This window comes from Acinonyx jubatus, chromosome A3 (genome assembly GCF_027475565.1).
Source record: "Acinonyx jubatus isolate Ajub_Pintada_27869175 chromosome A3, VMU_Ajub_asm_v1.0, whole genome shotgun sequence".
Taxonomy (NCBI): Eukaryota; Metazoa; Chordata; class Mammalia; order Carnivora; family Felidae; genus Acinonyx; species Acinonyx jubatus.
Window position 1 is genome coordinate 64,682,823 of NC_069388.1, and position 23,573 is coordinate 64,706,395.

Consider the following 23,573-nt stretch of genomic DNA (forward strand, 5'->3'; position numbering starts at 1 on the left):
GCTTTTTCCCAACTTGACACCACATCGTCTTCACTTGTGTTTATATCACCCTGTACTAGCATAAGCTTGAGCTGGCGATCGGATCCCTGGTTTTCATTCTTGGTCTGTCCCTGGATGCTTGTGTGGGCATCAAGCAAATTGTCTGCTCTCCCTGGATCTCTGCTCCCTCGCCTGCAGAAATCGGGAGGTGGAGGGTGGGAGAGCCCCGTCCAGTGGTTGTTGGAGACTAGGTGTACGTGTATATTGGGCTGGGGGATAGGAATCCTGACCTTCCAAACATGAGTCCGGGAAGGGCAGGAAGAGCGGAGGTTGGGTGGAGCCACAGTTGCAGGTGGACCACATGTTTTGTTTTGTTTTTTAACTTGGATGAATGGTGTGACCAGGAAGCCTGGAGTGTTTTCATCAGAATGCGTGCATTTGATTTACCTTCTGGATTTAGCTCTTTGAGCCTCCGCCCACATTCATGCAGTGTCTCTTCCCACGTGATTTTTTTTTTTTTTTAATTCAGAATCACAGAACTGATTGGTTACCACCCTGAGGAGCTGCTCGGCCGCTCAGCCTACGAGTTCTACCATGCCCTGGACTCAGAGAACATGACCAAAAGTCACCAGAACCGTAAGTTCCTGGAGTGCCCTATGTGGCTCCCTTGTATCTGTGGAATATGGCCTTGAGTGAGGTGTGACCAGTGAGATAAGACCTGCTTACCTCCTTCACAGACATCACATCTTCTGTGGCAGACGAGCCCCGTGCCCTCAGGATGGTCAGAAACTGAGGCTGCCACCAGCCCAGATGACAACTTCACACAAATTAGGAAGAGGGCACACACCCTTCCTCAGGGGGGGACACACCCATGCCAAGGCACACAGCTTGGCGAGTGGAAGGAAGGCAGGCTGAATCTCAGTCCCCACGGGCCACCTCCACCCAACACCCACATGCAGTCAGCAGTCTGTACAACCCTGTGGGACAGCTCTGTAGAGAGCAGTACGAGACAACACACAGTCAACTGGGTTGTATGCTATAGAAGGAAGTCCACATGTCCTGAGAAGAGGAGCCCTGGGAGAGTTCAGGAAAAGGAGAGGACGGAGCACTTGAGTTGCACCTTGAAGGATGGGGGAGGATGGGGCTACGTGGGTGAAAGTCATAGGGCACAACTTAAAAGATGTGTTGAGGTAGGCTGTGGTTCTCCCAAGAGATCTTGCTGGATCAGAGGAGTCAGTTGGAGGCTATCCCAGGCATACTAGTGATGGCATATGGACACTGTGCTTTGCCCCTTGAATGAAAACCTGAATTCTAAAAGAGATTCTGGAACAGGACTGTCCAATAGAACTTTCTGCAGTGGAATTGTTCTATACCTGCATAGTCCATATGAAATGTCTAGTGCACCTGAGGAACTGAATTTTTTGTTTAATTTAATTAAATTTAAATAGCCACACCTGGCTAGTAGCTACTGTATGGGACAGGGCAACTCTAATGTATTCACTTAGCCATTTTCCTAATTCAGACATCCTATTTGCAGGTGATCCAAGACAACTTCCTTAAATCCATATAGCCCGTCAACACGCAAGGACTCTGGGCCTATAACCCTATATTGCCCCACTGGGGGACAGAGAAATTTATGGGATTACTCCCCAACTTAAGGGATCTCATTTCTGAAGGAAAAGGAGGGTTGTGGGCTCTGTGGGAGCAAGGTGGCTCTTACCTTTAGCCTCAATATCTAGCACAGTGTTTGGCAAAATGCAGGCACTGAGTGATAAACCCAAGGGCAAAACACATATTTGGGAAAGAATGCTTCAAAATAAGTGGTGATAGTGGTGCAGACCAAGGTGCTGAGAGGATCATAGGAGGATTAAAAATGGGTAAGGTAAGTCTAATAAGATTCCCCGTGGCCTTGCTGCTCTTGGGCCTCCAGGATTAGCTGTGGCTTGGGGTGGCAGTGAAGAAAATGGCGGTGCTGCTGTGTGTCCATTGTTCTTAAATCCATTGTCTGTCCTAAGGCTAGGCCAGCTGAGTTCAGAGCAGCTAACAGATTAGCAACCCCTATAAGCTGTACGTGAGCACAGTTAATATTCTCTTATGGAGTGGGATCTTCTCTTTCTAATTGGTCTCTCTGCTTATTCCTCATGGCTTTGGGGTTTGAGCTGACAGTGCAGAAGGGCCCCTGAGGATATCTCAGAGAAGTTTCTCACTCTGCTCTCTGGCAAAAAAACCAACCAGCCCAACCAACCTAGATTCAGTCCCACTTAGAGACCCAGAGATGGGTGCCCGTGGATGTGACCTAGCCCTAGCCCGCCCCAGCTTTGAAATTGTAGGATGTGGTTCCAGCCTTCATGGTAGGATTCCCCATGCTTTTCTGTTACATGATGGTTCTTGCTCCCAAAGTTATCCCAACAATGCGACTCAGGGACCTGGGCTCTGGCCCAGCTCTGGCCCAGCGCCTGGCTTTCTGGGCCTTTGCTCCTTTAGATGTAAAATTGGGGAAAAGTCCAGCTTTTTTTTTTTTTTTATGAGCCAAGGGTGAAGTCAATTCAGGGTTCTACAAGTAGACTAGAAGGTACTAGAAGGTTCTGGGAATTCCTGGAGGACAGTATTGTACTTTGTCTTCTGGGGTGGGAAAGTGGAGGTAACTACTATCAAAGGGAACAAAAATGATGACTTCTCACAAGGCATAGAAAAAAGATTTTTTCTTTCTTCTTAGAAAATCCTGGATCCTTAAAACAGAGCTGGGGTAAAAATTTGTCATATCAGTTTCCTGCTGACTCCAGGGAAAATATGGTGCTTTTTATTGAATCTGTATATTTAAGCATTAGGTACACTTAAAGGTAATTCATGACCCAAATAGAAATCACAGGCTCCCTTCTTCTCCTGATGAAGCCAAGTGAAGCTGCTCTGAGCTCAGAGGCCTTGTACCCAGCCAGCAAACCCAAATCCAGCAAAGGGAAATCTGCATGGGTTGGAAATCATGTGAATGCCAGCTAAAACGGAAGCATCTATTTCTGTGTGTGTGTGTGTGTGTGTGTGTGTGTGAGAGAGAGAGAGAGAGAGAGAGAGAGAGAGAGAGAGAGAGAGAGAGAGAGATTGGGTTTGTGCAAATAAAGTTGTAGCACAGATTCACACCAATGCTGTGGAATAATTGGAGGCCCAACTTTGAGGCTGGTCCAGGTTTATACACCAGCATCCTGAGTTTCCACATCTATGTGTGTTTTAGCCTGTGAAAGTTTACCGTTGAAATTACTGGGGAAGCTCTGTCCCCAAACCAGATTTAGATAATTGAAAGCCATCATTTCCAAATGGATTAGTAATTTATACATTGTTACTCTTGGAGGTAGGGGTGGGAAGAGCTAGGCGGGAAGGTTGGGGGGGTCGGTTTCTCTTTGTTGTGTGAGGACATTATGTGCTCTTAGGAAAACAAGATTAAAGGCCATAAAAGGCCTATCTACCAGGGAGCAGGCCCCTCACCAAGGCTGGCATTAATGAGCAGATGGTTAGAAAGCAGGCGTAATTATATTCTACTGACAGAGCAGGCCCTTGCCTGCAATCACTAGAAATGCAGTTAAGACCTTTGCTCACTGTACTGTTTAATCAAAAAGAGTAAGAGCCCTGAACTTTGTCTGCATTAAGATCCCACTAAATAAGTTAACTCCAGGCACTTGAAATTGTGCAAGAATCGTTTCTTTGCAGCAAGGGATCCTCAGCACGGGCACATAAAGGGACATCAGGGAGGAAGTGATTTCTTTGGCCAAGGAGTCCCTGATGATTTCAGACCACAGCAATAGCAAATCAGGTCTTCCCAGTGAATGGCGGCTTGGGGGATATAGGAAGAGAGTGTGGTGCCTGGAGTGCTGTTGTCCAGCCCAGACTGTGTCACTGTTGTCCTGCATCATGTCAAGCAGGTCACCATCCCCCCAGCTTTAGTTTCTTCCTGTTAAAAGAAGATCGTATCTGTCCTCTCTACGGCCCAGGATTTTGTTAAAAAGATTAGACGAGGCTGATACACCACTTTGGAAAGTAACGTGGCCGCTTCTTATAAAGGAAGTATGTTCTTAGCGTGTGATCTGGCCATTGCACTCCTAGCTGCACCCACAATGCGTGTCCGTACCAAGATCTGTACACAAATGTTTATAGCAGCTTTATTGGTAATAAGCAAAGAAACTGAAAACAACTTACACATCCATCTACAGGTGAATGGATAAACCAATTATGGTACCTCCATACAATGGAATACTACTCAGCTATAAAAAGGAACAAACCATGAATACCTGCAGCACCATGAGGAATCTGGAAAACATGCTGAGTGACAAGAAGCCAGACACAAATGAGTACACACTCTTGTATGGCTCCACTTACATGCAGATGGAGAGAAGAGCAACATGCAGTGACAGAAAATAGATCAGGGGTGGCCTGGGACCAGGGGTGGCGATGGGGATTAACCATCAGGAGGCATAAAGAATTTGGTGGTGTGGGGGAGGGGTGACGGGAAGGGCATTTACCTTTGATTGTGGGGTGATAGCTGCAAGAGTGTGTACGTTAGTCCAAACTCACTGAACTGTGTGCTTAAAGCAGGTGCATTTTCTATTGAAGGTAAATTAAACCTCACTCCAGTTGATTTTAAAAATGAAAACTGAACCACAAAAGCCTAGATTAGGAGTCTTTAATTTAGGCTGTGATCCCGTCTACTGTTTCCACCAAGGGGACCTTTCAGTAAGCTACTCAATAGTTCGAAGCCTCTGTTTCTTCAGATGTAAAACAGGAATCACAGGAGACACTTCATGGTGCCACCATGTGTCACATGAGCTGCTGATAACACTCATCCTCATTGATCACTTACGTGTGGGCACTTCTAGTTGCTTTGCAGCAGTGCGTTCATCTTGAGATGGCTTTGACCACTGCAAAGCACTGCACACCCATAAGTTAGTATTTCCTGCACCCTGGAGGTGGTGCTTGTTCAATTTTTGAAGACGGTAACTGTACCTAGAAAAACATTAATGTAAAAGACCACAAGTGGTGTTAGCGTGAACCACGCTGCCTTCCTCCACCACACAGGGCTGGTGAATGGGGAGGTGGCCCATGAGCGTACCCAGAGAACGGGGGGCAATTCTCCGCGTTTACAGAGAATCTGGGTCTTCTCCGTGGGGTCCCTCACAACGTTACCTGCAGACCTGGGGAAGAGGTGGCTTTTCCTATACAGCATTTGTCCAGGATATTCAGTCAACACTTCTGCACCTGATAAGCCAGACAGGCAGATGTCGTGCCCAGTACGAATAGCTGTGGTATACGGGTAGTTAAGAATGATTATTATCATTACTATTATTTTTATCAGTACCTCATTTTGCAGATAAGGAAACCAAATCTAAGGGGGATTGTTCTTTTCCCAAAGTCCCCATGAAGCAAGATTTTCTAATGCTTACACTGTGCCTCTTCCAGTTCTCTGTGATTTGAGTTCTGAGCTAGGATTCTGAAGAATGAATTCCCAAGGAATGAAAATGTATATGTCCAGGTTGGAAAACTACCAGAAATTCTAACATTAGACTTTAATTTAAGGAGATTTATTGATTCCTTTTTACTGGGAGCAGATGAAGAATTCCGGAGTAGGGAATGTGAGACGCCTTCCAGGGCTTTCATACAGTAAACAAATGCTACATGAGCACTTAGAACAATCTGGAGGAGGAAAGAAGCCATAAGCAGGTCCTTGCTGCCTTAGGGGCCAGTCTTGTCTGTTTCCCCGCAGACTGCCTTCCCTGTGAGGTCTCGCTTTCCAACCTCCCTGACCTCAGGCTCCGTTTCTCCTCCCCCAGTGTGCACCAAAGGTCAGGTGGTGAGCGGCCAGTACCGGATGCTTGCAAAGCATGGGGGCTACGTGTGGCTGGAGACCCAGGGGACGGTCATCTACAACCCTCGCAACCTGCAGCCCCAGTGCATCATGTGTGTGAACTATGTCCTGAGGTAAGCCTAAGAGGGCCACGGTGCTCCCTGGACTGAGGGCAGCAGTCCTGGGGAACCCAGACCTGCCAGAACCTGGGCACTACTTCCGAAAGCTCTTTGTAGTGTTGATCCTTATGACCCACAGGATTTCTATGGCTGTCTCAGGAATTATAGGACACCTGGAATTTCCCCCTTCACAGTGTTTTTTTTTCCCTGCATCTTTCTCCCTGCTTGTCCTCTGTGTCATGCCTCTGACCCACGTGCGGAGGCAGAAAGCATAGTTGTCACTTAATATTTTCTAAATGGGGGACAAGGAAAGAGGATTTCTCGTTCTTTCCGGGAGAAGATGTAACACCTTCACTCCATAGTGTCTGGGAAGAGAGTTGGAGGTGGTCACACTGCTAGGTAGAAAAACAAAAGCCCTCAAACCTATGTACACAGTGCAGCCCACACACAATAATAAAAAGCATCCAAGATGCATCCATACTCAGAGGGCACTCTTCAGGATTGCTGCCGCCATGACTCCAGACGTCATTGTGTGGTTCCTTACAAAGCACTGGCATGGGGGCCGAACCCATGTTTTTGGCTGAAAGGCTTGGCTACCTGGTATTCCACGGGTCTGGGCGTGTAAAAGGATTTTGCTGGAAAACCCGGAAGGTCTGACACACCTCTCGTCCCATCAGCGAGATTGAGAAGAACGACGTGGTGTTCTCCATGGACCAGACGGAATCCCTATTCAAGCCGCACCTGACGGCCATGAGCAGCATCTTTGACAGCAGCAGTGAGGTGGCTGTGTCTGAGCAGAGTGACTACCTGTTCACCAAGCTGAAGGAGGAGCCGGAGGAGCTGGCCCAGCTGGCCCCCACTGCGGGGGATGCCATCATTGCCCTGGATTTCGGTGGGTGCTTCTTAGCTCAAAGGGGCCTGCTGAGCCTCTCTGGGTGAGGCAGTTCTGACTGTAGCAGGCTTCCCTGGCTTCGGCTTTTTCTTAAGCCCTGCGTCTTGTGCATGTGGCCAGACTGTGCTGAGCCCCAAAACAGAACGCATGCTCCTGCCACTAATACAGTCCTGCTTCTGACCTTGCACAGTGCCGAGTGGGGCGGGGTTATGGGGGACTCCCTCCTGAGACGTCGACTGATTTTCTGGTCCAGGCAGCAGAGAGTCTGAGACGAGGGAGGGGGCAGCAGGAGAGATGCCCTGAGGCCACTGGCACATTTTCATAGAGGATAAATCTCCACCTGGGCCTTGAAGGACAGATTGACTGTTTAGGTGGAGGGCCAGGCTGAAATAGTGTCAGAAATAATTCCAGAAATGTGGATGGAGAAAAGATTTTGGCCCAGCATGAAGCCCTCATATGCACTATTTCTTACAAATGTATGCCAGTCCAGTGGAGATGCATGTCCTATGGCCCCAGGCAAAATTTTCAGCCCTGGTCCCCCTCCCGTGCTGGAGGCACCCTGAGTGTGCACCCGGGGAGCCCCATGCTCCCAGGTCGTGACCCCCATCTTCCTCCTCCAGCCTTGCACAGCTGCCCCAGGGCCAGCAGCACCTCCCCGTGCTCACCCTACAACTGTCTTGGCCCCTTCAGAAGTGCTCTGGAAGGCCATGTGAGGATTGCAACCTCAGAAACTATAAAGGGCAGCAGCCCCAGGCCAAGAGGTCTTGCAGCTTCCTTATTTTGTGGCAGAACTGAGGCAAATTGTCCACTTGTCCTTTTGCAACCTCCTACCCCTCAACATTCCCAATTGCCTGTCAAGGAAGTGGGTGCTAGGATCTGAAATGAGGTCTCTGAAAATGAGATGCTCTCGGAAGGTGTTTGCTTCAAAGGGAGCCTGTTCATTGACTCACAGACCCAGTAATGGCCTCTTGGTCACAGCCAGACCTCGGAGCATGGAGGGCGGAGCCCCCAGGTACACCTTCAGAGTGTCCTCGGACACTCTGTGCTTCCTTTGGGTTTTCTCTGCCCAGGGGTGGGCCTAGTGCTTTTTGGGGGTTAAGCGGCCAGGCCCTTGTCTCCACAGGGAGCCAGAACTTTGAGAAGTCCTCAGCCTACAGCAGTGCCCTTCTGCCCCCGAGCCAGCCATGGTCCAGAGAGCTGAGGAGCCACAGCACCCAGAGCGAGGCCGGGAGCCTGCCCGCCTTCACCGTGCCCCAAGCGGCTGCCTCCGGGAGCGCCACCCCAAGTGCCACCAGCAGCAGCAGCTGCTCCACGGTGAGCACCCCGTCTTGGGGTGAGGACACTGAAAGGGTGGGCTGCTCTTTCTGGCTGCTGCAGGATGGCTGAGTAGACCGCCCAGACAAGAATACTGCCCGCATGCCCCTCAGGCTATCCCAGAGTCCCCTAGGGCAGTGGTAACCCTTACCTGCCGGCTGTTCCAGCAGTTTGCCATTAATATCTGTCTGCACCCCCCCCCCCATCTATGTGATAAGATCCTTGAAGATGGGGGCTGAGTTACACACAGCTTGGAGCCCATGACTCATTCCCTGTGCAGGGCAGTAACCACCCTGCTCGAGGCAGACAGCTGTACAGTTTCTGGAGCACTCCCCTCCCCACCACTGGCCCCTCGCCATAGCCTTCTTGTAAGGATTGTTCCCTCTACACATGCTTGTTCCACGGATTGGCGTTGACTCTGTGGGTCCAGAAATAGATTTCTCCTTTCACCTTGGACTTCTGGGAAGACCAGTGTCCTACTCTTGACTTGGTCACCCTCCTTCCTGGCCCCCAGCCCAGCAGCCCCGGAGACTATTACACATCTCTGAATGACGATCTGAAGATTGAAGTGATCGAGAAGCTCTTCACCATAGATACAGAGGCAAAGGACCAGGGCAGCACCCAGGTAGGTGGACCGTGAAGGCTCACACCCATTCTTGCAGCCTCGTTCCTTTTGGCGGAGACCAGTGGGAACACTTGGCCAAGGCCCTGGTCTTAACTGGGAAATGGGGCCAGTGGGTAGCCCCTTCTCCCCCCTCTGCCCTCGGCTTTGCATGCCAAATCCAGCTATTGCATTCTTTAAAGAGGCCCTATGTTCAAAGAGCATCTCCAGATTTGTGAGATGTTTAGAAGCAATAAGGAGCAATTACTCTCCTCACACACACCTTCACCTTAGGATTCTGTAAGAACAATTTTTATTTGAAATGGATTTAAAAATGACAGGCGTCTGACAAATTTTCACTTACGCACAACTTTTTAGGAACGCACTTGTTACAGAAGGGCCACTGTTCTCAAACGTTATAAAAACAAGGAGGAGGTGGGTGGATATTTCACAAAGTCCAAGAAGAATTATTAATCCCCCTTTGTCTCAGTCCCAATTATAAAACAAATCCCACCTGGCTGCTCAGCTGGTCTCTTTGCCCTGCCTCGCACAAGCTCCCGCAATTCTGTAAAACGTCCTTTGTGCTGGGGCATATAAAGCTGTTTCTGGCTCTCCAGGAGCCCCTGTGTATGCTCTGGCCCCAGGGGCAGTCACCACAGGCAGAGAAGTCTTACTGGGGCCACAGGAGAGGGGGGGGGCAGGTTTGGACAGGTAGACTGGAGAGAGGAGGGTGTTTCGGGTTGGGTGAGGCAGTGACAGCAGTGTGGGGCAGTCTGGGGCACAGGCTGAAGAGGGGTGGACCCCTGGAAAGGCTAGCATCACGTGCGGGGAGACGCGTACATGGGGTAGACAAACCTGGGTTTCCTTTTGGTGGGCAACGGCCAGAGGTGCTGAAGCAAGGGAGGGACGCCGGGAGGGGCACGGGAGAGGGGGGACAGGGGCAGGGCTGTGAGGGGCAGACGGCGGCTGGACCAGCGTTCTCAGGAGGCACCAGCCTCACCGCTCCTCTGCCGCTGCCCTGCCCCCAGACGGACTTCAGTGAGCTGGACTTGGAGACCCTGGCCCCCTACATCCCCATGGACGGGGAAGACTTCCAGCTCAGTCCCATCTGCCCCGAGGAGAGGCTTCTGCAGGAGAAGCCCCAGTCGACCCCCCAGCACTGCTTCAGCACCATGACGAACATCTTCCAGCCGCTGGCGCCCGGGGCCTCCCACAGCCCTTTCCTCCTGGACAAGTATCAACAGCAGCTGGGAAGCAAGAAGATAGAGCCTGAGCACCGGCCCCTGTCCTCCATCTTCTTTGATGGCGGCAGTAAAGTGTCCCTGCCCCCGTGCTGTGGCCAAGCCGGCACCCCTCTCTCCTCCCTGGGAGGCAGGTCCAGCAGCACACAGTGGCCCCCTGATCCGCCATTACACTTTGGGCCCACGAAGTGGCCTGTTGTGGATCAGCACGCGGAGTCCTTGGGGCCATCACCGTTGGGGACCCCCATCAACTCACCCCATCTCTCCGTCTTCAAGAAAAAGTAAGTGGCAGAGACCCTTGGCTGCAGCAGCAGACTCCTACTGTAATCTCTGGGGCCCCAGAAAGGCTCCCTGCCTCCTCCCCTTCTCCCCCACCACAGCCTTCTCTGTACTCAGAGTCTGGATGCGTTGAGGGAATCACCCCAAGGTATGTGAGGCCTCAAGCAGGACACATTTCTATCAGGGCTGGAGACCAAGAGGGGACTGAGGCCCAGAGAAGGAAGAGAAGGGGGGTGTTGAGGGCCTTGAGCCCCACCGTCTCTCTCTTCAGACCAGGGTTCATCGGCTGAGCCACAGAATGCAAAGAATGATTTGAGTGACTATTTTCTTAGTTCTCTCCTAGAACCCTGATTGAGAAAAGCAAAAAGATGCCCTTGATTCGCCCTGCCTTTTGGCTTCCCAAGGTCCTAGTGCAGCAACGTCTTAGGGCTCCTTTAAATCTCCCCAGTAAGCCTCATGCCAACCAGCAGGGTGCTCACTGGGCAGAGTCACATGGTTGGGATGTGACTTCTAGCTCCCAGGACCTACTGGATACTTCCCTGGGGCACTTGCCCATCACTGGTCCTCAGTGGGGAATGGTTCTGGGCAGTGGTACAGGGGAGAGACAGGGCAGGAGCCAGAGGTCTTAAAGACAGATGGAATGAGGTCAGGCCTAAAGGCTGTCTGGGTACAGCTGGGCCAGCAGGCAAATGTGGAGGGAGGTACAGGTGATCTGAGCCATCGGTATCTCAAGCCCCCTGCCCCTCCTCTGGGACTCTGCCCTTTGGGTCTTAGAGCCAGCACGGTCAACTATTGGTTCTGGGAGGGCCCCTGGAGCAGGGGGAAGGCCCTGGGGGGTATGGGGCTCCCCACTTCTTCACAGCTCACTCTCTCGGGCTTGGCAGGTCTGCAAAAGGCTTTGGGCCCCAGGGCCCGGATGTGATGAGCCCGGCCATGGTAGCCCTGTCCAACAAGCTGAAGCTGAAGCGACAGCGAGAATATGAGGAGCAGGCCTTCCAGGACCTGAGCGGGGTGAGCCATCTGCCTGGTGTGGCCTAGGGATGCTGGCTGGGGGTGGAAACAGCCCGAGAACAGAGGTCCGGCCTGGGCAGAAACTCTCACGATGGCTGTGAGGGCTCAGAGAGCCTATGACGGGCAGCAGAGAGGGATACAGCCTTGCAGAGAGAGCAGCCCACCCCCGACTCAGTTTGAGGAACGGGTCTCTGGCCTTCTCCCCTCTAGATCCAGGGGGACCCGTCAGGCAGCAGCACTTCACATCAGATGTGGAAAAGGATGAAGAGCCTCAGGGGCAGCGTGAACTGCCCTTTGGTGCCCGACAAGTTGCTGAGCGCAAGCGCCCCCAGTGGTAAGCAGCAGGCCCGGGCCTCCTGGGGTGCTGGGGGGACAGTGTTTGCAGGGGCCCACCCGGGATCCCCCACCGTCTCATCGCCTGCACCTCTGAGCCATGGTAGAACAGGGTGGTGTCCTCTGCCCTGCCTTCCACACACCCAGCACCCCCTTTCCACTCTGGCTCAGCCGATACAGTCAGAAAGCTCTGGGTTCTGCTGCCCCAGGAGCTGGCTCTAGTTCCGAGCACCTTTTGTGAAGGAAGGGGGATGCTGGGGGCTGCACGGCCTCTCCCTTCCCTCGGCCTGGCACTGCCCTCACTCACTGGCATTGGTCTTTCAGATGAGTTCACCCAACTTCCCATGAGGGGTGCGGGACAGCCTCTGAGACATCTGCCGCCGTCTGCCATGAGCCCCAGGGAGAACACCAAGAGTGGGTTCCCCCCACAGTGCTACGCCCCCCAGTACCAGGACTACAGCCTGCCGTCAGCTCCCAAGGTGTCAGGTGAGTGCGTTCAGGAAGTGGACCCACCATGCTAGGGTCTGACGGGGGACAGAGAGCACCAGGAGCTGGATCTCACAAGGCCACAGAGCTCAGCAGGGCACGAGAATGAGACTGACGCCCTGGAAGGCAGCGACCTTTCCAGATTTTTACTACAGCAGGGGCTGGGTGCCGTGTGCCCACAGGGCTCTAGAAGGGACATCCAGGGCCCTTTGGACCTACGAGTCCCCGAACCCATGTCTTTTGCTCAGGGTTTCATGTTGCCATACTGCCTGCTGCTCACTCCCATAGCAGGAGTGCTGCTCTGCCTTCAGGCAGGAACGGAGCGCAGGACGTGCCCAGAGAGCTCTGCGGGGGCCACCCTCCTGGACCTTGTTCTCTGGGTTAGGCACCTGATGCCCGTCTTCCTCCCTGGGCTGCCATTTACAAAACATAGATACCATCACGAAAAGGGTACTGTTTGGGGGAAACACACCAGAACCCCTCTTATGGAAGAGACCCTTTTGGCACATTTGGTACCATGTTTTTAAAACTCTCATTCTTTCAGGCATGGCGAGTCGGCTGCTTGGGCCCTCCTTTGAGCCCTACCTGCTGCCCGAATTGACCAGATATGACTGTGAGGTGAATGTTCCTGTGCCAGGAAGCTCCACGCTCCTGCAAGGAGGGGACCTCCTCAGAGCCCTGGACCAGGCCACCTGAGCCAGGGCCCTCCACTGGGCAGGCCCCCCGCCCCCCCTGCCCGCGCCGCCCCACCAGCTTCACTCTCTACGTCTATTTTTGCAACTAGGTATTTCTAACACCAACACACTTTTTACAAGATGTACCTACCTGGTGAACTCGCCCACGTCCCCACGTGGTGGCCTTTTTCTAAAGATGCTCACTTTAGTGTATTTTTAAGATGCACAGTTGTTTTACCTGCTGTGTTTTATTCTGTCAATGAAATGTTCTTAAATTTTGTAAGATTTTTCTTCCCCCCACTTTGATTACTTCTAATTTATATTATTCATGGGTCCCTCTGTCTCGTTCTCTCACACACACGATATCCATACTAACGAGTTTTGTGTACATTTGTTCTCTTGTAGGGAAAGCTTTGGCTTCATTTAACTAAAAAGTTCTTGTTGTTGTTGCCAAAGAGAAACAAAATAATTTTGCTTTCCAAGCTTGATTTTCATGGCCTCTTCCCTCTCAAAGCCCTTCCTTCTTTTTTAAAACTAATCACCATGTAATAAATTTCCATCTTTTCTTCTTTTCTTAAGCTGACTCTCGGCTCTAATTTTGACACAACTGTTGGGGAAAAGGAAAATGCAAAGGGTGGGCTCCAGCATATGGGGTTAACTGTGAAGGTTGTGGAGTGTGGCTTTTCCCCCAGTGTGGTTTTTCTCCCGCATTCAGTGGATTTGTTTGGTAATTATTACTCAAAAATATAAGAGTTCTTTAAAAAGAAAAGTTATATCTGGGTTAAGTGTTTATCATATATATATGGGTACTTTGTAATATCTAAAAACTTGGAAATGGAATCCTGCTCACGAAATCACTTTAAGATCTTTTTGAAGCTGTCCATTTTCTCTCCCCTGGTGTTGCTGACACTGCAGATTGTACAGAACTCCCACGGGCCTGTACCAGCACTGCTCAAGGCCTCTTGCTGGTGGCTTTTTGCTTCGGGGATATGCCCTGGGCATGACAGACAATCCAAGACGTGGAATCATAAAGTGTGGGAGCACTGCGAGCTGTCTTCTCGTGTTCTATATGTATTATGTATGTATGTATGTATGTATATTATTATTGCTGCCAAGAGGGTCTGATGGCATGTCATGGGGTGGGGGTGAGGGTGGGGCAAATCTAAGGGAGGGGAAGTGCTTTAATTTTTCTTCAGATTTTGTTGCCAGCCCTTCAAGTGCACTGAGCTATGGGACCCAAAAGGTCTTTCACATGGCACATTTGGATATTTCCAGAATTACCACGAGACGGTTTTGGTGGGAGTTCATGAGAGACTGGATTCAGAAATGGGGGTCGTGATCCAGCCATGGTGCTCCCAGCTTACCAGCCGGGAGCACATGTTGCTGGCCTGAGAGAGGATATGGGAAGGGGGCACAGCTGGGCCTGACCGGCCACGCACCCCTTCCTCAGCCTGCCGTTAGGTGGCCCAGCAAGGAACAGCAGGCAGACTTCCTGGGTGGCCCCTAGCCTCAGGCCTTCCCCAAGTTCTGTCTGTCACCTGAAGTGACTTATTTAGGTAGGAAGCACTGAAAATCAAGTGTTCTCAGAGCACTTTGTAACTCACTGGGTAAGAAGGACGATACCTTTTTGGTTTTTAAATACCAATCACATGGAGCTTTGCTGTCCTGGATACAACAAGGAAGTTTCTAGAAACACACACAAAGCACAGCAGGGGAAGAATTTGGTAAAGCTGGAGGGACATATTGCCAAAAACACAACAAAAAAACCCTGAATTTCAAAAGAAATCTCTAAGAAGAATGACCCGGTCGCTGCATTGACCAAATCACACTTTAGCACCACCGCTTTGCCCCACGCACGGCGGCAGAACTTGAAGGGTTACTGACGCGTAAACGCTGGTGTTGGTGTTTGATTTCCTGTGTGTGTTGCCTCAGCATTAAGGGCATTTTTACCCTTGCAGTTTTACTAAAACACTCTGAAAAATATTCCAAGCTTCATAGTAACCTTACCTGTCAACGTAACGAGTTCATGAACATTATTGTATTGTCAAACTCCTACTGACAACATTATTACTATAGGGGAGCTTAACTTTATAAAGAAATGTATTTTGACACTGATATCTTATTAAAGTGTTCTGATCCTACCACTGCCGGTGACTCTTGTTCCGTGGGGACTTATCATGGGCTACACCGACGTAAAGCAAAGAATCTGTTAAACGGTTTACAGACCACGAGCCTTGGCGCTGATCTCTGTGAGGCAACGGAGGCCAGCCGACAGGAAGAACAGAGCAACATTAACACTTAGGAACGGCTCAAGACCGGGCGCCATGTTGCATTGTCCATATTTCCCACATATTTTTCTGTCTGCCTCTGGGCCCTTTCTCATATCCTAGGGGGTCCCCAAGGACAGAAGTCACGGCCCTGCTTTCAGAAGACTATGTGAAGCAGCGTGACAGCTGCGCGAAGGGTCAGGAAGGACCTCCATTTGGAGGTGGCAGGGCTCCAGCGGGACCTTCCCAGGTAGGATGGGAAGGGCAAAGACCGCCTCATACCGAGACCATATGTGATGCGTTCTCGAGTTCAAATTTTACTTTTCTAAATCATGACCTGCTTATGAATAGGCAGCTGTCTCCATGCAGGGCTGGGGAGACAGCCGGCAGCAGCCTCTGCTTACAACCATCAGTCCTAGCACCAGCCATTCCAGCATAGTCCTTTGACCTCTGTGGCCCCAATGGGAACTGCTTGGCTTCTCTGTGGCCTCTGTGAAAATGAAATCAATTGCTTCACTTCCATGACCACCCAGGCAGGACCCAGGAGAAAAGAGTTTTAAAGTATTCCCCCCCTACACACAGTTGTTTTTTTTAACTATACTCATTTGGTGAAGTCATGATCTCCACAAGAGCTTACCAGATAGTGGCGGAAACAAAATCCTGAACAACTCCCCTGTGTGAGCTGGTGTACAATGGAGGCCCTTGGCCTGCATTTTCCCAGATAGTCCCTGTCTCAAATACTGTGCTCCAGTGTCCCCAGCTACACTTGTACTTGGGCCAAGGACGCCCATGCTGGGTTCAAAAAGCACAAAACTAATACATGCAAATGAGCCCTCAGTTGCTTTTGGGCAGAGTCCAGGTCCTGTGGCAGTGCAGAGGAGGCCAGGAAAGATCAGCCTGGGCCTCAAGAATGCAGAAACCTCCCACCACAGCTGGGAGGGAAGAAGCTTAGTAAGGGGGGAATGGCGGGAAGGTCATTCCAGGAGTGTAGGAGGAGGACGAAAGCATAAGGCCAGAATGGATAGTACATGCAGGGGACCCTGGGGAGCAGACAGGATGCTAGGATTGGGGGAAAGGGCAGCCTGGCTACTCACAGCACAGGCCTGTAGTCACAGAGACGTGAGTTCAGGTCCTGGCTCTGCTGCTTCTAGCTGTGTAACCTCGGGGAAGCCCCTTCATGCCCGAGAGCCTGTGTCTGCCTCCCTGTGAACTGGGTATAATAGTCCCTATTTCATAGAGGAGGCCTAGAGATATAAATTTGGGAGTCAACAGCAGGTAAGTTATACTTCATGAGACTGGATTAAATTACCCAGGAGATAAGAGCATAGAGAGTACCATTCTAAGGTAGAGCCTTTGGGCCATGTAAGTGCTGGTCAAAGTCAGAGGAGGAGCCAGCAAAGAGGCTAAGCAGAAGCAGCCACGAGTAGGAAAAACCCAGCAATGTCACATCCCAAAAGCCAATGGAAGAGGGTGTTCCAGGAAGCAGGAACAGTTAACTGGGTCACACCCTAGACTGAAAGGCCAGGTAAGAGAAGGAAACAAAGTTGGCTCTGGGAACATCAGGTTTGGCAACACGAAGATCGAAGATCATCACTGACCTTGTCCGAAGTAATTTGGGTAGAGAGCTAAGAAAAGCAGCTTGATGGGAGTAGATTGAGGAATGAGCTGGGTGGGGCAGGGGCAGATAGAGACCACAGCAACACACAACTCTTTCAGGAAGATTCCCTGTGAAGGGAAGCAGGGAAATGGAGTAAAGCTGGAGGACGGGTTGTTTTGCTTTTTAACATTTAATGAACTTCCGTTTTAGAGTAATTTTAGAATCATAAACAAGTTGCAAGAATATTCTAGAGCATTCCTGCACCCAGTTCCCTCTTTTGTTATTACTATGGGACATATGTCACAACAAAGGAACCAATATGGATACGTGTTCTTATTATCTAAAATCTGTACTTTATTCAAATTTTCTTAGTTTTGGCCTAATGTATTTCTTTTATGTTCCAGGATCCCATCCCAGATACCACACTGCATGGAATTGCCATGAGTCCTTAGGTTTCTCTACACTGATAGTTTTCATGGTCCATCATAAGAGCCATTCAGACTTTCCGTGTTGTTGATGACCTTGACAGTTTTGAGGAGTGCTATTCAGATATTCTTAAATTACAGCATCCCTCAATTTGGATTTCTCTCACGTTATCTTCATAGTTAGAATAGTTAGATGATGGGTTTGTGGGAGGAAGACTGTAGAGGTAAAGTGCCATTCTCATCGCTTCATATCAAGGCCACATTACAATCAATGTGACATCTCACTGCTGATGTTCATCTCAGTTGGCTGAGGTACTGCATGTCAGGTTGCCCCCCTGTAAAGTTACAGATTTTTTTTTCAGGGAAGTTATGTTTCAAGATGAGCTATAGTATTTGGAGTGTTTATATGGTGATGGCGGAGGGAAAAATCAATCAGGACAGAAAAGAGAAGGTATACTTTCAGGAATACCACCACCGAGAAGGTGGGGTGGCCACAGATGGGATCCAGTGCAGCATGGAGCAGTTACCCATGGATGGAAGCATGGGCAGCTGATTGTTTTAAGGGGGGGGGGGGGGGGTAAAGAGAAGAATGAGTCTGTGGCCTGTCAGGCGGAATTGATGGGGGGAAGATGATGAGAAACCTCTAATCTAATTGTTTCCATTTCCTCAGTGATGTGTGAGACAAGACCATCAGTGGAGAGGATGGGAGGCGTTATCAGTTTTGAGGAGAGAGAAGTATGGAACTGTCATTCCAGGAGGTCAGATTGATGGTTAGTATTAGATGTTCAAATGCGATTTGGGTCACAAATTAGCCCATTGGCACAGTTGTATGTTTTTCTCCAACCACATTGGTCCACCTTAGTGGAGGCAGAATGGATGGATAGCTGAGGTTACCAGGTTGGGGGGCAGCTGGGGCAGTATGTCAGAAGGAACTAGGAATGTTTCCAAGACTATTATGTTAGACCATGAAAACTAAGTTGTCTGAGAAGGAAAGAAAAAAAGATGAGGCGGATGATGATCGATGCAAAATCGGTAGGCTCAGTGAACCGGAGGCCTTAGTAAGGTCAGACAGGGGTCGGAGAGAGGTGTGGAGAAAAGGAAGCATGCAGATAGTCACCACCAGAGAGGAGAGGAAACTTAACATTGAAACTTCACTTAGACTCACATATGACCCAGCACCACCATAAATAAATACGATAGGTATTTATCTTGAGTGAAAACTTTAGATCTATGCAAAATCTGCCCACAAACATATTCATTAATATTCATTATTTGTGAACAATGCCGCTGTATTTATCAAGAACTAGAAACAACCCAGATGCCTTTCCACAGGGGTATGGATTTAAAACAAAACAAAACTGTAATCCATCCCAACGATGGAATACCACTCGGCAACCAAAGTTAACTAACTTGACTCACATGACATAGAGGAAGCGCAAAGGTATTCTGTTGAGTGAAAGAAGGCAATAACAAACAGTATGTTCTAATAATTCTATTTATATGACATTCTGGAAAAAGGCAAAATCTACAGGAAGAGACAACAGATCATTGGTTGCCAGGGGTTAGCGGTGGGAGCAGCTTGAATAAAGGGGCTGCATGGAGGAGTTCTTTGGAGTATTAGAATTGTTCTATATCCTGGCAGTGGTGGTGGTTATGCAAATCTGTGCATGTACACAAATCATAGAACCATACATCAGAAAGAGAATTCTACTTTGTGTAAATACAAAACTTTTAAAAAGAAAAGCAAATTTTGAGATTTCAGAGGTGGTGGAAATAACATGGAGGGGAAGACGTGAGGAAGTAGGAGAGACAGGTTGATGAGGTGGGGGTCACGAGGATGCTGAGCAGAGAGGTGGAGGAGAGGTATGAGCCGTGGGCTGAAATCACTGAAGGGGGAGTGACCAGAGGCCAAGGTAGACAGCCACGAGGAGAAAGAAGTGTCCTAGGACATGAAGGGAAAAGGGAGAAGTGGTTTGGAGGCAGCATCCCAAAACCAGGAGGACCCCCTCCCCCTCCAGGCCCTGCCTGATATCCGCCCATAGGAGAGAAACCGTCCCCTCCCCGAGGGCTGCAGGGAGTAGGGGCCTCAGCAGAGAGCCAGGGTCCAGTTCAAGAGAAAGGTGAAGGCACGTTCGGAGAAGAGGGGAGGATCTAGGAGGTGGCTGATGTCAGACAGATTCCAGAGAGTGTGGTGGAAGGATCTGGAGGATGGGAGATGGGAGAGAATGATGGGTGCAGAGAACCAACTGGGGCCAGGGGCCAAATGGTGACAGATGACCTGGAAGCCTTGGTCTGCCACCACTGACTGAGGTAGAGAGAGTAAAGAGATGGTGTATCATCCTGACCATCTCTTAGAGGTGGCAAGCCAAAGGGTGGGGAGCTGACCACCCCCCTGCAGCCTGCATGGCTTCTCCACCCTGACTGCAGAATTTTCTAGGCCCTCCTTATACCCCGCAGCACCTAGGGACCATCACACGAGTGTTCTCACTGAATGAAAGGTGGAGTTGTTGCTTTCTAGGGTAGGTGTGAGGGTAGCCAGGGCCCCCCCGCTTCCCGGCCTCTTGGCATCTGGGTTTTATACCCTGTAGGTGGGCCCAGAGCTTACAGAAACAGAGGAAGTCGGCTCTGGTTGGAGGACCCATTGGCCAGAAACAAAGGGACCTTCTCCTGTCCTTGTTAGCCCGGTTGAGGCGAGGGCAGCTGAGCATGAACATTGACATCATTTGGGGGGCCTTGCTTAAAAGCCAAGGCAGAGCTCCAAGTAAAGATTCAAATCTGGATGAGAGAGAGAACTCAGAATGGGGTAAATTGGCCCAGATGGGTGTGGGAAATCGAGAGAATATGCTTCCAGTCCTGCTGCTTCTTAAAACATGGAGTGGCTGCTATGCTGACCGGGGTGGCCTCTGCTGTGAGGGCCAGCTATTCCCGGCAGCCCACATACCAAGGACCCTCAGGTTAGGCACCAGCTCTGAGCTGTGCTGTGCTGAGGCCCTGGGAGCTTATGTTCCACAAGACCATGAGCTAGGCAGCAACCCCAATACACTATGGCCCTCTCTAACACCACACTTTGAGATATAAACAGGAATCTACTCACAGAAGGAAGACGAAAATGATGACGGGGCTCACAACCATGTCACAACAGTTGACTAGAAAAGTTGAGACAGTTTGTCCCAGAGGAAATAAGATTTGGGGGAGCTCAAAAGCGCACTTTCAAATATCCAGAGAAGCATAGTGTATATTTTTCTGGATGGCCCCACATGATAGAACCAGGCCCATAGGTCAGACAGCGTTCAGCTCAGTGCAAATACACTCAAGAGTTAACCTCACTTTTTCCCCAATGTGTCAGTGTTCACCTGCTCAGTATAACAGGGAAATAAGGTCTTTACCCTGATCACCAAACAAAGCTACTTGGAGAGCGATGTCATCTCAGGAGATCTTGTCAAGATAAAGAAAAACTGTGATTTCAAATCTTTGCTCAGGTCTTGGCCTGGCCGTCAGACATCGATGGCCCCTGTGGAAATTGGCGCAGCCAGAGGGGAACTTGAACGGCTCCTTAAGTGTTCCTTTCCTGTCTGGTCAGAAGAAAGTGCAAATTTTGCTGAATTTAAATAGAACTACCCTACGGCCCAGCAATAGCACTACTAGGAGTTTATCCAAAGGATACAGGAATGCTGATTCACAGGGCACATATACCCCAATGGTTATTGCAGCGCTATCAACAATAGCCAAATCATGGAAAGAGCCCAAATGTCCATCATCTGATGAATAGATAAAGAAGATAAAGACTACTTGGTAATGAGAAAGAGTGACATCCTGCCATTTGCAACAATGTGAATGGAACTGGAGGATGTTATGCCAAGTGGAAGAAGCCAGTCAGAGAAGGACAGATATCATAAGTTTTCACTCATATGTGGAACTTGAGAAACTTAACAGAAGGCCATGGGGGAGGGGAAGGAAAAACAATAGTTACAGAGAGGGAGGGAAACCCATAAGAGACTCTTAAATATAGAGAATAAACTGAAGGTTCATGGGGGGTCAAGAGGGGGGGGGGAAATGGGTGATGGGCATTGAGGAGAGCACTTGCTGGGATGAGCACTGGGTGCTGTATGTAAGCAATGAATCACAGGAATTTACCCCTGAAATCAAGAGCACACTGTATATATTGTATGTTAGCCAACTTGACAATACGTTATATTTTAAAAAGTAAAATAAAATAAAACGGTTTTCTTATACAGATTTAAACTGCATGGTCTCTAAGAATTACTGCTTCTATTTAGGAGATACTCTGGAGTCACATCTTTGTATTTTTTTATTTTTTTTAATGTTTATTCATTCTTGAGAGACACAGAGACAGAGTGTGAGCAGGGGTGGGACAGAGAGAGAGAGAGAGAGAGAGAGAGAGACAGAATCCAAAGCAGGCTCCAGGCTATGAGCTGCCAGCACAGAGCCCGATGCGGGGCTTGAACTCACAAGCCGTGAGGTCATGACCTGAGCCGAAGTCGGACGCTTAACCGACTGAGCCACCCAAGCACCCCCTGTGGGGTCACATCTAAAGGCAGTGAGTAAAACAAAAATCACCTGAGCCAAAATTACCCTTGCGAACCTTTTCAGAAGGTATGACCCTGTTGAAAACTGGCACCCCAGCCAGCCCAGCACCGCCAGCTTCCCCTCCAGTGTCAGAACAATCGCAGTGTTTCTGGATGAGCACCAGATGAAATAGTTGGCTTACATCTAGGGAGCATGTTGCAAAGCAGAGGCATGGCTTTCAACACAACTACACTCAGAACAGCAGGATGCTCACACCTTGAGAAGGGAGTGGTGACAGACTCCCTGAGGACAGAGCATCCACAGCTACTTCCCCAACCTACCTCAGGGACATGTGTCATTTCCTAGAATGGTCAGTGGGCATGGGGACCCACATTCAGGGGCAGATCCTGATTTTGAGGGGCCTGTTAACTGTGTGTACCCTTAACAAGATGTGGTAAAAAAGGACACCTTACCTCTGTGGTTCTTCCGCCCCAAAATCTGTAACACCAATCTAGTAACAGGAAAAATATCAGACAAATCCCAATTGAGGGACACTCTACAAAATGCCTCCCTAGTATTGTTGACGACTGTCAAAGTCCTCAAAAATAAGTAAACTTAAAAAAAAGAAGGAGGAAGAGGAGGGGTGGTGGGGTGGCTTAATCCGTGTGCTTCTGATTCTTCATTTTGACTCAGGTCATGATCTCGGCGTCATGGGATTGAGCACCGCACTGGGCTCCACACTGAGCATGGAGCCTGCTTGGGATTTCTCTTTTTCTCTTTCCCTCTGCACCCCTCCCCAGTTCACTCTCATTCTGTCTCTCAAAATTAAAATTAAAACAGTTAAAAAAAAAAGTAACCTTGGGGTGCCTGGGTAGCTCATCAGTTAAGTGTTGGACTCTTGATTTCAGCTCAGATCACGATCTCACTGTTCGTGAGATTGAGCCCCACATTGGGCTCAGCACTGACATCATGGAGCCTACTTGGGATTCTCTCTCTCCCTCTCTGCCCCTCCCCTGCTCACGCTCTCCCTCTTTCTCTCTCAAAATAAACAAACATTAGGAAAAAAAATAATAAACTTGAGAAATGTCACAAAGGGAGCCTATGGAGACAGGATGATTAAATATAATGCGATTTCTTGCGTGGGGAAAAAATGAACATTAGGTTAAAAATAAGGAAATTTGACTAGAGTATGTACATTACCTAGTGTTAATGCATCAGTATTGGTTCATTAATTGTAAGAAATACATTATACTGATGTAAGATGATAATAGGGGAAAGTGGCCGCACGATAAATGGCAATCCTCTGTACTTCCTTTGTGATTTTTCTGTAAATCCAAAACTGTTCTTTAAAGAAAAAGAAAGTATTTAATAAGAAAAATTTTTTAAAGATGTCAGATAAAGACAAATAAATGCAGGAGAAAATGGAAAGCAAAGAAAAGGATAGGTAAGTGAATAAATCTAAGTGAATATTGATTGTTAAAGCAATAATGATAATATATTGTGGAGTTTTAAATAACTGTGAAATTAACATATATGCAAACAATAGCATAAAAGTTGGGAAGGGGTAAATGGAGTGACTTTCAGTTTCTGCATTGTCTAGGAAGTGGTCAATGTACTAACTTATATTCAACTTTAATAAGCCAAGAATGCATATTGTAATCACTAGGGAAGTCACTAGAAGAATTGTAAAATAATGTGTAACTAACAAGCTAATACAGCAGAGAAACTGAATCTTTAAAAAATACATGATGACTCCAAAAGAAAACAAAAAAGGAGAGAAAAATGAGCATAGAATAAGTGGGACAAATTGAAAACAAGTAAGATGATAGATTTGAATCTAAATGTATCAGTAATTACATAAAATACAAATAAGTTAAATATTTCAACTAAATGCAAAATGTCAGACTGGGTGTAAAAAATAAACATTAGGTGCTTACAGGATATAGGACTTCTAAATAAGAATACAGACAGGAGAATTTAAAAGGACAAAAAAAAAAAGAC

General features: G+C 48.9%; 1 protein-coding gene and 1 long non-coding RNA gene across 3 annotated transcripts in view; one reads left to right on the forward strand and one right to left on the reverse strand.

The window, feature by feature from the left end:
- The window catches only part of EPAS1 (endothelial PAS domain protein 1), an 83,808-nt gene extending 68,911 nt beyond the window's left edge, over positions 1-14,897 (forward strand). The window contains exons 7-16 of one of the 2 annotated variants that reach the window (XM_027072518.2): positions 509-615; positions 5,793-5,940; positions 6,603-6,817; positions 7,941-8,131; positions 8,646-8,756; positions 9,761-10,254; positions 11,128-11,263; positions 11,474-11,597; positions 11,921-12,082; positions 12,627-14,897. In XM_027072518.2, the coding sequence (XP_026928319.1) occupies positions 509-615; positions 5,793-5,940; positions 6,603-6,817; positions 7,941-8,131; positions 8,646-8,756; positions 9,761-10,254; positions 11,128-11,263; positions 11,474-11,597; positions 11,921-12,082; positions 12,627-12,778 (1,840 nt within the window). In that variant the 3' untranslated portion in view covers positions 12,779-14,897. The remainder of the gene's footprint in view (positions 1-508; positions 616-5,792; positions 5,941-6,602; positions 6,818-7,940; positions 8,132-8,645; positions 8,757-9,760; positions 10,255-11,127; positions 11,264-11,473; positions 11,598-11,920; positions 12,083-12,626) is intronic. The other variant, XM_027072519.2, reaches the window with a different exon arrangement.
- Positions 4,635-5,798, reverse strand: LOC128311189 (uncharacterized). The gene is made up of 2 exons (XR_008289298.1): positions 5,149-5,798; positions 4,635-4,968 (listed from the first exon to the last, which is right to left on the reverse strand). It is a non-coding gene; the product is annotated as an uncharacterized LOC128311189 (long non-coding RNA).
- Positions 14,898-23,573: the final 8,676 nt, after the last annotated feature.